This window comes from Pelobates fuscus, chromosome 9 (assembly GCF_036172605.1).
Source record: "Pelobates fuscus isolate aPelFus1 chromosome 9, aPelFus1.pri, whole genome shotgun sequence".
Lineage (NCBI taxonomy): Eukaryota > Metazoa > Chordata > Amphibia > Anura > Pelobatidae > Pelobates > Pelobates fuscus.
The window spans coordinates 22,262,714-22,277,142 of NC_086325.1; the positions used below are offsets into that span (position 1 = coordinate 22,262,714).

The 14,429-nt window shown below is 46.6% G+C and overlaps 1 protein-coding gene across 1 annotated transcript in view; it reads right to left on the minus strand.

Annotated features, from left to right (window-relative positions):
* Positions 1-12,817: 12,817 nt before the first annotated feature.
* Positions 12,818-14,429, minus strand: part of LOC134572479 (complement factor B-like) — a 67,826-nt gene continuing 66,214 nt past the window's right edge. The window contains exon 18 of the mRNA XM_063431469.1: positions 12,818-13,196. Coding sequence (XP_063287539.1) covers positions 13,035-13,196 — 162 coding nt within the window. The 3' untranslated portion in view covers positions 12,818-13,034. The remainder of the gene's footprint in view (positions 13,197-14,429) is intronic.

A 14,429-nucleotide genomic window follows, 5' to 3' on the forward strand; every position in this document is an offset into this window, starting at 1 on the left:
TTACATTAGTGTAAGAGGGGGGTGACAGAGTAAGAGGGGGGTGAAAGAGTAAGAGGGGGGGTGACAGAGTAAGAGGGGGGGTGACAAAGTAAGAGGGGGGTGACAGAGTAAGAGGGGGGGTGACAGAGTAAGAGGGGGGGGTGACAGAGTAAGAGGGGGGGTGACAGAGTAAGAGGGGGGGTGACAGAGTAAGAGGGGGGTGACAGAGTAAGAGGGGGGGTGACAGAGTAAGAGGGGGGGTGACAGAGTAAGAGGGGGGGTGACAGAGTAAGAGGGGGGGTGACAGAGTAAGAGGGGAGAGACAGAGGGGGTGACAGCGTGAGAGGGAGGGTGACAGCATGAGAGAGAGGGGATGATAGAGTAAGAGGGGGATACCTAATGTGTGAGGGGGGAGACATAGTGTTAGAGGGGGTGACATAGTGTTAGAGGGGGTGACATAGTGTTAGAGGGGGTGATATAGTGTTAGAGGGGGTGACATAGTGTTAGAGGGGGTGACATAGTGTTAGAGGGGGTGACATAGTGAGAGAGGGTGACAGAGTGAGAGAGGGTGACAGAGTGAGAGAGGGTGACAGAGTGAGAGAGGGTGACAGAGTGAGAGAGGGTGACAGAGTGAGAGAGGGTGACAGAGTGAGAGGGGGGAGACCTAATGTGTGAGGGGGGAGACCTAATGTGTGAGGGGGGAGACCTAATGTGTGAGGGGGGAGACCTAATGTGTGAGGGGGGAGACCTAGTGTGTGAGGGGGGAGACCTAGTGTGTGAGGGGGGAGACCTAGTGTGTGAGGGGGGAGACCTAGTGTGTGAGAGGGGGGAGACCTAGTGTGTGTGAGGGGGGAGACCTAGTGTGTGTGAGGGGGGAGACCTAGTGTGTGTGAGGGGGGAGACCTAGTGTGTGTGAGGGGGGAGACCTAGTGTGTGTGAGGGGGGAGACCTAGTGTGTGTGAGGGGGGAGACCTAGTGTGAGGGGTGGAGACCTAGTGTGAGAGGGAGGGTGACATAGTGTTAGAGGGGGTGACAGGGGGGTGACAGGGTGAGAGGAGGGTGACAGGGTGAGGTGGGGTGACAGGGTAAGGTGACAGAGTAAGGTGGGTGACAGTGTGGGGGTCACAGGGTGAGGTGGCAGAGTGAGAGGGGGTGACAGGTGAGGTGGCAGGGTGAGAGGGGGTGACAGGTGGGGTGGCAGGGTGAGTGACAGGGTCAGATGTGGGGTGAGAGGGGAGGCAGGGTGAGGGGGTGATGGGTGGGGTGGCAGGGTGAGAGGTGGGGTGAGAGGGGGTAAGATGCAGGGTGAGAGTGGGGTGACAGGGACTGACAGGTGGGGTGGCAGCGTGAGAGGGGGTGACGGGGTGACAGGTGGGGTGGCAGGGTGAGATAGGGTGACAGGTGGGGTGGCAGGGTGAGATGGGGTGACAGGTGGGGTGGCAGGGTGACGGGGTGACAGGTGGGGTAGCAGTGTGAGAGAGGGGTGACAGGGTGAAGTGGCAGGGTGAGGGGGTGACAGGTGGGGTGGCAGGGTGAGTGGGTGACAGCGTGAGGGGGGTGACAGGGTGAGATGGGGTGTGGGGGGTGACAGGGTGAGATGGGGTGAGGGGGGGTAACAGGGTGAGATGGGGTGGGGGGGTAACGGGGTGGGGGGGGGCGACAGGGTGAGATGGGGTGAGGGGGGCGACAGGGTGAGATGGGGTGAGGGGGGGCGACAGGGTGAGATGGGGTGAGGGGGCGACAGGGTGAGATGGGGTGAGGGGGGCGACAGGGTGAGGGGGGCGACAGGGTGAGGGGGGGCGACAGGGTGAGATGGGGTGAGGGGGGGGCGACAGGGTGAGATGGGGTGAGGGGGGCGACAGGGTGAGATGGGGTGAGGGGGGGGCGACAGGGTGAGATGGGGTGAGGGGGGGGCGACAGGGTGAGGGGGGGGCGACAGGGTGAGATGGGGGGCGACAGGGTGAGATGGGGTGAGGGGGCGACAGGGTGAGATGGGGTGAGGGGGGCGACAGGGTGAGGGGGGGCGACAGGGTGAGATGGGGTGAGGGGGGGCGACAGGGTGAGATGGGGTGAGGGGGGGGCGACAGGGTGAGATGGGGTGAGGGGGGCGACAGGGTGAGATGGGGTGAGGGGGGGGCGACAGGGTGAGATGGGGTGAGGGGGGCGACAGGGTGAGATGGGGTGAGGGGGGCGACGGGGTGAGGGGGGTGAGGGGGCGACGGGGTGAGGGGGGTGAGAGGGGCGACGGGGTGAGGGGGGTGAGGGGGGCGACAGGGTGAGGGGGGGCGACAGGGTGAGATGGGGTGAAGGGTGAGATGGGGTGTGAGGGGTGACAGGGTGAGATGGGGTGGGGGGGTAACAGGGTGAGGGGGGGCGACAGGGTGAGATGGGGTGGGGGGGGTGACGGGGTGAGGGGGGGTCAAAATGTACCTTTTTCCCTGGTGGTCCGGTGGGGTCAATCTGTCCCTGGTGGTCCAGTGTCCTGGATGGCTCCCTGGTGGTCCAGTGGGGTCATTCTGTCCCTGGTGGTCCAGTGGGGTCATTCTGTCCCTGGTGGTCCAGTGGGCTTTCCGGTCTGCAGCTCCGCCGGATGCAGAGCTGCAGACCACATGGGGAAAGTCTCGCGATCTCCATTCAGAGCGTTGCCGTGGTAACCCGCGGCAACGCTCTGATTGGCGGAGCTGCAGACCGAGGCTGACTCTCTCCGCGGGCGGACTGAAAGGAGGGGCCTCGCACCCGGCGGCACTAAGGGCAAGCCGCCGGGCCCCCTCCTGTGTCGGGTCCTCGGTCATAGACCGAGAACCCGACATGTCAGTCTGCCCTCAGGCGATTTAGGCGGCCGCGAGGCCTTAGGCGGCCGCCTAAATCGCCTAATTAGAGAGCTGCCTCTGAGCTTCAGAATGAATCTAAAATGGATGCTGGGAGGGTGTGGAAGGGAGGGTCTGCTGCTAATTTGCTGGAATGTGTCTGCTGACCGTGAGGCACAGGGTCAAAGTTTGCTCAATGTTGACGAATAGGGGGCGGATCGAACCGCCCATGTGTTCGCCCGCCGTGGTGAACACGCTATGTTCGCCAGGAACTATTCGCCAGCGAACAGTTCGGTACATCACTAATGAGGGGGATAGGGTAGGCGTTTTTAATCGTTATATTGTTCAGACCCCTGTAGTCTATACATGGCCTCAAATCGCCCTCCTTCTTTGCCACAAAGAAGAAACCAGCACCAGCAGGAGAGGAGGACCTTCTAATAAAACCTTTATTTAGGGATTCCCGTATGTACTCCTCCATGATCTGGTTTTCTTTCTCAGAAAGAGGGTAGACCTTTCCCCTAGGAGGCATAGTACCCGGTAACAGGTTTATGGCACAGTCATACTCACGATGTGGAGGTAGCTTATCTGCCTCCCTTTTTTCAAAAACCAAAGCAAGGTCTGCATATACAGAAGGGACAGAAACTGAAAGTGGTGTAGCCATGGGCACGTTGAGTAAACAAACAGGACGTACATGAGCCATACAGTCTCGTTGACAAGAATCCCCCCAGGAGAGTATATCTAAACAACCCCAATCAAGTACAGGGTTGTGTTTAACTAACCAGGGAAAACCCAGAACAATGGAGGCTGTAGGAGAGTCAATTATTTGGAAGGTTAACCTTCCATTGTGCAAAGCACCCACAGACATAACTATATCCTGGGTTTCATGGGTCACCAGAGGTTTCTCCAGTGGTCTACCATCTATGGCCTCAACGGCCAAGGGTGTGGCCTTTCGGATCAAAGTCAGGGCTGCGGTTTTGGCAAAGTTCTCATCCATAAGGTTGTCTGCCGCACCTGAATCGATCAAGGCTTTGGTTGTTCTAGTGGTTTTATTGACCAAAAGAGAAATCGTAATAAACGGTCTGGAGATGGACACATGAGGGGACAAAATCATAACACCCGAGGCCGACCCCTCTCTAGGCCTTAGGTGCTGCAGTTTCCCTGTACCTTAGGGCAGGCATTACAGTGGTCCCCCCTCTTCCCACAATAATGGCATAACCCCTCCCTTCTACGGTACGCTCTTTCGGCCTCAGTTAACCCCGTAGCACCCAATTGCATGGGTTATGGGGATGGTTGCCTAGGAGTGGGTAACGCTAGTAGTGCAGTACTGGGTAGAGCAGGTAACACCCGTGTATCCAGCCATCTTTCACTACGCCTCTCTCTAATACGGTTATCAATAAGAATCATATAGTCTATAACATCATCTAGAAGAACAGGCAATTCCCTGGATGCTATTTCATCCAGTATATAAGCGGCCAAACCCTCCTGAAAGGCTGTTACTAGGGCGTCATTATTCCAAACCACTTCAGCTGCTAGAGTGCGGAATTCGATAGTGTAATCTGCTACAGATCTGTTACCCTGTCGGACCCTAAGCAGAGCTTTGCCAGCAGAAGCAATCCTACCGGGTTGATCAAACGTGTGTTTGAAAGCTGCCAGAAACTCTGCAAACGACATAGGAGACGTTTTCTCCCTCATGGGGTTGGCCCATGCTAAAGCTCTCCCGGACAAGTGGTTTATCAAAAAGGCAATTTTAGATCTGTCAGTGGGATAGGAACGTGGATTCATCACCAAATGGATGTCGATTTGGTTGAGGAAACCACAACACAATGCTGGGTCACCGCTGTAGCGCTGTGGCGGCGTCATATGAACTACATGAGCAGGAACGGGTACTGGAGTGGGAATGGGTTCGGGCACAGCAGCAGCAGCCTCCTGAACTGATCCATACGGTGGTCCAAGCCATCCATTCTAGCCTCCTGATTAACTAGGAGCTGTGGTATGTCAGCAGGTTCCATTATGGCCCTGTTGTAATGTCACGATTCGGGGAACCCAACATGCTAACACACACACACAGAAAAGGCGCTGTACCGGACCTTAGAGTGGCCGGACTAAGCACACACAGAATAGTCAGGAGACAAGCCGAGTAAGGGGAACCAGAAGACAGAATAACGAGAAACAAGCCGAGGTCAAAGGGTAGGAGAAAGTCACAAAGTCAGATTAACAAGCCAGAGAGTACGTAACCAGAAACACAAGTTCAGTAGCAATACTAGCAAGCAAAGACCACAACAGGGCAGGGGGGAACAGGAAAGGTAAGTATTTAAACCATAAGGTTAATTCTGATTGGATAATTTCCAATCAGAATTAACAATCACACGTGGGAGATATCTAAACCTCCCACTGTGATTGAGGCACTGTGCCTTTAACGCCGGGTCAGGTGACTGACCCCGGCGTGTAATATATTGGGCGGTCTCCCAGCATGCAGCATCATGCATGCTGCCGCTGGGGGACGTGGAGGAAAACGCGGGCGGCATCCGAGGCTGGAAGGATGCCGCTTGCCGAGCCCACGAGGAGGAGGGGACCGCGGACGGCTGGAGGGTGAGTACCGCGAGCGGAGTGCAGCCTCCCCTCGCAGCCGCCCGCGGGATCCCGACACTCTGGGGAGATGGGAATTTTTTTGCCACGTTACTGGACGCTCATGCGCAATGCCTGTAGGCTAATGCGTCCTTTTGAAGAGGTGACAAACCTAGTCAGTCGCACCGAAGGCACCATCAGCAGCGACATACCATTTGTTTTCTTCCTGGAGCGTGCCCTGCGAAGAGTGCTGCATCAGGCCGTAGATGAGCGTGAAGAGGAAGAGTTGTGGTCACCATCACCACCAGAAACAGCCTTATCAGCATCGCTTGCTGGACCTGCGGCAACGCTGGACGAGGATTGTGAGGAAGAGGAGTCAGAGGAGGAATGTGGCTTTGAGGAGGAGGAGGAGGAAGACCAACCACAACAGGCATCCCAGGGTGCTCATTGTCACCTATCTGGTACCCGTGGTGTTGTACGTGGCTGGGGGGAAGAACATACCTTCATTGAGATCACTGAGGAGGGGGAACGGGAAATGAGTAGCTCGGCATCCAACCTTGTGCAAATGGGGTCTTTCATGCTATCGTGCCTGTTGAGGGACCCTCGTATAAAAAGGCTGAAGGAGAACGACCTGTACTGGCTGTCCACGCTACTAGACCCCCAGTATAAGCAGAAAGTGGTGGAAATGTTACCAAATTACAACAAGTCGGAAAGGATGCAGCATTTGCAAAATAAATTAAAAAGTATGCTTTACACAGCGTATAAGGGTGATGTCACAGCACAACGGGAATCTAACAGGGGGAGAGGTGGAAGTCATCCTCCTCCTCCCATGACCACGCCGGCAAGGACAGGATGCTTTAAAGACGTGTTGTTGATGGAGGACATGCAGAGCTTTTTAAGTCCTTCGCATCGCCACAGCCCTTCGGGATCCACCCTCAGAGAACGACTCGACTGACAGGTAGCAGACTACCTCGCCTTAACTGCAGATATCGACACTCTGAGGAGCGATGAACCCCTTGACTACTGGGTATGCAGGCTTGACCTGTGGCCTGAGCTATCCCAATTTGCGATAGAACTTCTGGCCTGCCCCGCTTCAAGTGTCCTGTCAGAAAGGACCTTCAGTGCATCAGGAGATATTGTCACTGAGAAGAGAAGTCGCCTAGGTCAAAAAAGTCTAGATTACCTCACCTTTATTAAGATGAATGAGGGATGGATCCCGAAGGGACTGACAGTGGGCGATACATTTGACTAAAAAAGGCCTGATGAGATGAGCTGCCTTGGGCTAAAGATGGTCCACACGCTGCTGTATTTTAGCTGTGAATGCCGGTTGACTTGCGTGACTTATCCACCACCAACTAGCGTTCAAGCTGCAATGTTTTAGGGCACTTTCTGCCTGGGAAACAAACCTCAATTTTTATGGCCGCTGCTACAGCAGCGGTTGCAACAATACCAAATTTTTCAGGCATGTGTACATGCCTAATTTTTAGGCCCTCTGGTGCTGCACTGTGGCTTCAAAAGCAAACCAAAAAAAGGCACATAACAGGGATTAAACTGATAGGAGTGGTGTGTTAAGTAATACTATTCCTATGTGGTGGCACATTAGATTGCACGCGCAGTGCCCCAAATTTGAAGTAGGAGGACCGACCAAGCATCTTTTTCCATCTCCCGGTTCCTAAAATCGATGCCATATACACGTCCCCTGATAGGGCGCCAGCTTGTTATTCTCTTGGGCGCCAGCTCGTTATTCTCTTTTTCACTTCACTAGCGACACTTTACTGCACTATGGGCACTTAGACCCACTCTTTGTCTTGCACACTGTTATTCCTAGCCAGCATCTGTGATGGGAAATCAGGCAGTCATCTAAACGTTTAGATTGAGCTTTAGCTTAGAACACCCTTGAAGGTGTTTAAGGAGATTATGGCTTGTTTAGAGGATTCTTCTTAGACCTCTCTGAGTCTTTATAGCCCTTCTACCTATCCAGCATTTCTGGAAACTAGCTAAGAGAAAGGGTGGCTGTTTGTCTGTGATACATTTAACTTTATATCACCTTATTGACACTTTATCACTCCGGTCTCCATACTCTCTGCCTATACCCATCTATTTAGAGGGAATTTCCTTGCCCCTGCCAATATTATTTAAAAGGTAATAGTATTACCATTATTACACAATTCGGTCTCTGAGGACAGGTGTCAATCCATATCTGCCAAGTGACCCTATGTAGGGGGAACAGTCTCTATTCTGCTCTGTGTCAGTGTGTATCAGGGGCTCTGAGGACAGGTATCAATCCATACCTGCCAAGTGACCCTATGTAGGGTGAACAGTCCCTATTCTGCTCTGTGTCAGTGTGTATCAGGGTCTCTGAGGACAGATGTCAATCCATATGTCAAGGTGTCAATATGTCATATGTCAGGTGTCAATCGATATTCATTGTGATTTAGGAATGTTAGGTGATTTATGCCCTTTATGGATTAAAACCAAACTCTGCATCAACTGTGTAATTTTCCATGGGAGTTTTGCCATGGATCCACCTCCGGCATGCCACAGTCCAGGTATTAGTCCCCTTGAAACAACTTTTCCATCACTTTTGTGGCCAGAAAGAGTCCCTGTGGGTTTTCAAATTCGCCTGCCCATTGAAGTCAATGGCGGTTCGCCAGTTCGCGAACGTTTGCGGAAGTTCCCGTTCGCGAACCGAAAATTTCGTGTTTCGCGACATCTCTAATTGGAATTCAAAAATGTAACATACCGTGGAGGGGAGGTGATTTAAAAAAACCTTTGGGTCAGAAAGAAATGTATTCCAGTTAAAAACGCTTGCCCATGAAGGTTTAAATGTCGATTTTTGATCTTTTTAACTTTTTATAAATTTGCATATTCTGTTTTTTTTTTATAGTGTGTTACAAGTATACTAATGTTATTTTATGTTATTCTTACCTTATATTTACATATGCTCTTTTAAACCTTCATATATTTTTTTTCTGTGACATTTGCAATTTACCTTTTATATACCTTTGGCCTTTTTATATCTATATTGTAATTTTCTAATATTATATTTTAAAATGTATGCAAAAAAAACCCTGGTCTGAGTAACCATATTTGCACTTGCTACTTGTCACATATATATTTTATTAATTCATTCCCTCCACTTACTTTCATTGCCCTCCCTAATATGGCTGTAACATGTATTATGAAGTTATAAAAAAAAAAAAAAAAAAAGTGGTCATGTGACCATGATGTCATTTAGGCGCCAAAATCAAGCAATCTAAGGCCTACATAAAGCCAGTGTTGTCAGGTACATGTTTTTATCCACTTGAGAAACGTGTTGTGGTATTTTAATTGCTGTATTTTATTAAATTAATTTTATTATTTCACCTCTGGTTTTTATACAATAAGCAGTATTATTGTTTCTTTTATATTTCATATGGTCCTTATACCAACAAGATATCTATCTACTACAAAACTTCACGTATCCCATAAGTGGGGATTGTACCACTGTATGCCATCCACACTAGAGCTAGTCTTATTGCCCTGGAAAACGTGAGTAGGACCATATAGACCTCTTACAAAATAGTACTTAGTACCTGTTGGGATATACTGCACCATTATTTGCTGTCTTTTTAATTTTTCATACTCATACGGATCTCACGAATATCCCATGTCTATACTTTACTGAGGAATACTTCCCCTGACAAGATTGTGATTGACTTCTTATACAAGATTTTATATTGGACTTTCTGTTTTATCTATCAGGCATAGGCTCTTTTGGACTTACTTTTTGGACTCCTGATTATTATTCATTATCCATATTTTGAACTCTTTTTGGTTTTTTATCTTGTATGTATTTTCTCTTATGTAGTGTCTTGTATATGTGCTTGTATAGTTTAAAATCAGGTTTTTTTCACCTGTGGCGCTGCCTCCCCCTCCACCTTTTTTGCTTTGTCTACTCTATAGGGCCTGTGAAGGAGCCCTATTTTTCAGGTGTGCTGCCTTTTATATTTATCTCTGTAAGGTCTAGTATATTAGCGCTGATCCTTTGTACATATGTTTACCATCAATATATATTGCAAGGCTGTTACCATAGGAGGTTGTGTTTGCAGTCTGGTTTCCTTAGTTTATTTGTTTCATATTTTAAGGCCAATTCTGTTTGCTTGTACTAGTTGCTGACCGGGCCTTACTAGATATAGTGACTAGTTTGTTGATACTGAGCTTCTGACCTTACCTGTTATAAGCATGTCTTTGTCCTGTTTGCCGATTCCAAATCCCTGGCCTGATCTGTCCTTACTCCTGACCCTAAGTCTTGTCTGATCGTGTTCTTTGACACCAAGTTGCTTCAAATATTGTCTGATCCCATCTGTCGATTCTGAATTGGTGACTGTTCCTGACTATGTGACATGTCTAGCCCCGTCCAGTTATTTTTGATGAGATGTCATATTCCTGACTGCAAGAATAATACTGCCTACAAATATTACATGCCTGATTCATAATGTTCTTGATTGTGTGATGCCTGTTCCTGAACATGTTCATCTATCAAAGGCATTTTCCATCGACCTTGCCATTTGTCCAAGTGGAGTATGAACTCCTGGTGATCACCACTAATGATGCAATCCACCAAGATAAACTGGATATATGATGTGTCTGCTTGTTCAGTGAGCTGACAAAACCATCAGTTATCTCTCGTTTTGTTCTAATGTATAAAGCTCATCCTAAAGAGGAAATGTCACTTCTATAGAAAACACACCATTGAATAAAACACTAACACCTATATCTTGTGTAAATCTTTTTCATGAGGTGTTACATTTACTTTTAAATTATATTAAAGATTTAGCATATTACATCGTAAAGCACAGTTTTATTTCTCCTCTACTCTCTTTCTCTACACTGACTGCCAAGTACAAAGCCTGTAACAATGATAGACATGGAGCTAAGATGGTGGCACCCATAGAGATTAGTAAACATAATATAACAAATCCTCGGAAGTGACAGTTTCCCTTTAAGGTGCGTCTCAGAAGATCAGATGCAAAAATAATACGAAGCAACTCATGTTCATAATTTTTTATTCATCATTGATGTTGGTTAAGGTACACTATTTTCAATATACGGTAATAAAAATAATATGAGGACCTATACATACACGTATTTAACCTTTTATTGCCACAGAGTACTCTGGCAGCAGTAGGGTTAATAGCACTGCGAGTTATGTGTGAGCAACAAATAGGAACCGCCAGCATCACGCTGCGATGGGGGTGCGGAGGGGTTATTAATGAACCCCAGCTTGTGAAAGACAATGTGAGAGTTGCTATGACTGGAAAATGGACAGACACACAGCTTCCTTTTTGTCCATTAGCTTTGTAAGATATATGGCTCGTGTAGTCATAAAAAAATTATACTTAGATCATGGCAGAATTTAATGTTAGAAAAGGAACCATAATACTTTAATCATTTACTAGACATTACGTATTGATGTATTCCAGTATTAAAGGAACACTATAGTCACCTAAATTACTTTAGCTAAATAAAGCAGTTTTAGTGTATAGATCATTCCCCTGCAATTTCACTGCTCAATTCACTGTCATTTAGGAGTTAAATCACTTTGTTTCTGTTTATGCAGCCCTAGCCACACCTCCCCTGGCTATGATTGACAGAGCCTGCATGGAACAAAAAACTGGTTTCACTTTCAAACAGATGTAATTTACCTTAAATAATTGTATCTCAATCTCTAAATTGAACTTTAATCACATACAGGAGGCTCTTGCAGGGTCTAGCAAGCTATTAACATAGCAGGGGATAAGAAAATCCTAATTAAACAGAACTTGCAATAAAGAAAGCCTAAATAGGGCTCTCTTTACAGGAAGTGTTTATGGAAGACTGTGCAAGTCACATGCAGGGAGGTGTGACTAGGGTTCATAAACAAAGGGATTTAACTCCTAAATGGCAGAGGATTGAGCAGTGAGGCTGCAGGGGCATGTTCTATACACCAAAACGGCTTCATTAAGCTAAAGTTGTTCAGGTGACTATAGTGTCCCTGAACAGTTTCTGTTGTGAATGAGGGGTACATTGTAACAGTGTTGGCATTTATTGTCTAAGTCCTGGGAAGAGATTCACAAAGTTGTGACATGTTGGAGGATTATCTCTCTGACTCTCTGATTCCTGCTATTCTCTATAGCATATTTACTAAACTATCTCAATATGGCCATAAAGATAATGAGAACTACAGCAAATCACTACATAGTGAATCGAGTGAGTTCAGGTCTCTGATGGCTGTAAACGGTCAGTTATAGAGCAGTATAACTGACAGTGTGTGGTTTGCTTCTCTGTATATATGGTGCTAATCAAAGGTAAAGTCAACATAGAGAGATATGTTAGAAAGATACAAGTGACTGTTTCCACCAGATACCATTTTCTTCTAAAAAAAAAATAGCGTGAGCTGTAACTAACTGGGTTACTGTGATACCAGGCACATATCCATTATTTGTGGGGCCATGCTGATATTCGAAGGAAAAACGAAGCACTATTAAGTAATACTGTAGATATTAACAGATAATAACAGAAGTAAAAAAACTAAATAATGAAAATTTAAACAAATTAGTCCCCTTTTCTCCAGCACAGAGTCGCTCCCTGTGCTGCCGCAGCCTCCTCTTACAGTGATATCATCCTGGAGATATGATTCCAGGATTATGGGCCAACTCAATGCTCCTCACAGAGTAGCATTGGGCACCTTAGGCGCATGTGCAGTGCTCGCCACGATCCGCCTAAGATTCTGCCTTAGAGAATATTGAATACAATGATTCATTATGGCCGACTGTGATGGCACTGCATGCTCACATGACACCACGGTATTTTACAATATGAGAACCAGGAAGTAATATTCCAGGCTCTCATAGCCAGAGAATTTGGAGGTCAGGCTTGAAGCGGCGCAAGTACAGGGTTTTGGGGGCGAGGTGAGGGAGGCCAGCACTGCAAACTTTATGAAAACTTCAATAAAGTTCAAAAAAGTTATTAAAGTGCCTACAGCGTGCCTTTAATAAAAGGGACAGGGCACTGGGAGTTAATGGTGTTTGACAAGGCTAATTAATGTAGCAAGTGGAGATACTACCAGCCCTACCTGTATTGAAGAAGATAGCACTCACAGGTGGATCCCGATTAATACTTGTCTGTTATTTCATGACTTCAAAAATAACAAAAAATATAGGACAGCAAAAACATATGAAAACATCCACTACCTTTGGGTGTTTTGTCTTTGTCTAATCAAATTCTATAGTTTAGCCAAATTGTCAGTAGGCGGCTGTTTTCATTTGATTTTTTTCTTGCGTTTTGGGAAAGAGTCAGTTACCCCCAATTTTTTTTTCTCTGCTGCAAATTCCAGTCTCTAAAGGACAGATCTTTCTAACACTGCTTCTAGTAGTTAATAATATACTTTGAAAGTTCCGGATACCTTCCACACGTGTGCTTACTATTAGTGGATAACCAATGTATTTATTTATAACCAATTATTTTTATTATAATTTTATATACAATTGAGTTCACATACCTTTTACTGGCAAAACTGTAAGTGACTATTAAATTGTTACTACATATGTCATAAGCACAAAATATAGATTTTTTTGGAAGCCGTTTTATAAAAAGAAAGTACATGGCTCCATTTTCATTCCTTCCATCACAGAGTCACCCGGATGTCCAAGATCATGGTGTTCATTTGGGAAGGTAGGTAAGTTCTTCTGTCACAGTCTTCTCTATCCAGGGCAGCATGGACAAAATGCTGATATGGAAATCCCGGGAAAGTTCTGGGACAGGAGTTGTTTTCCTTTTGGTGCCATCACAATGGTCCACAGATCCCCAGCTTATAATTCCTACCTATAGAAAGAGACAGGAGACAGATTGGGAATTAAGGAAACGTGAGAGTTTTCGAATGTTATCGTCTCACTGCGCAGTCTGAAGCTCATCTATGGCTTCTATAGTTCACTGGATTAAGGCATTTACAACATAAACAAGCCAACTAAACAATAAACACCTGCTAACTATAATCCCTAACTCTCCCTAAACCTACAGGACAGGATACACTGTATTGCTGTTTTATCCCTTCACGTTACAGCACCAGGTACAATAGTGTCTCTCAACCTCTATAATGATGCCCATCACAGATGGCACTATAATGATGCCATTACTTTTTAAAGGCTTATACCAAGCACCATGACCACTTCAGTGGTTTGAAGCGTTCATGGTGCCTGGAGTCTGTATGTGCAGCGGTTTGCTATGAAGCACATACAGTGTTTTATCCCTATTCTGCCTTATAAATCCATCTCAGGCAGTTTCATTGGGGCCTCATTAATCATCCCAGGACAAGAGTTGCAGGCTGGCTAATGTCATTTATTCACATTTTTCTATGCACAGTTACATTTATTGACCAAGAGCAGTCAGTTGATGCGTAAGGGTAAGGGTACGTTTCTAAAATAGTTTGCCCAATTACAGGAGACAGGGCCAGGATACTTTTAGCTGGACTGTAGTGGTTATGTTGGTTGGAGTAATCCAACAAGGCTAGATATAACATTTTAAAGAGACTCTTATCTGTTAACATTACTAAGGGTTCAATTACAGTCACTTGTTTGATTATTATCAACATGTAAATGGTTGTCTATTAGTCGTTAACAATGTCGTTAACAATGTTGACACCAATACAATCCCACTGTTCCAATACTTTTGTACCTGCATGGCTTTTTCAATTATCAGATCAGTGTAACAGCCCTTGTTTGAACAAACACCACAGGTACCTCCTCCGAGTTGAGAATATGTGCAAAAAATGCCACCAAACCTTTACTAACAACTGCATGCCAATCAGTTAAGCCAACTAAAGGACAAATAAGCACTTTAACAACAAAATAACCTAGAAAAATATATACTACATCCAAAACGTCTGATTGAAAGCTTAAAGAAATATTCACACATACCAATGTTAATTTGGAACACAATATCTTACAGACAAACATGCCACCCATTATCATAACTATGGTACTGTAACCTCGTTCTTTTTATGTGTCTCGGGCATGCTGTTTCTTTAGATTATTATAAATACATTTTTTTTTTTACTCC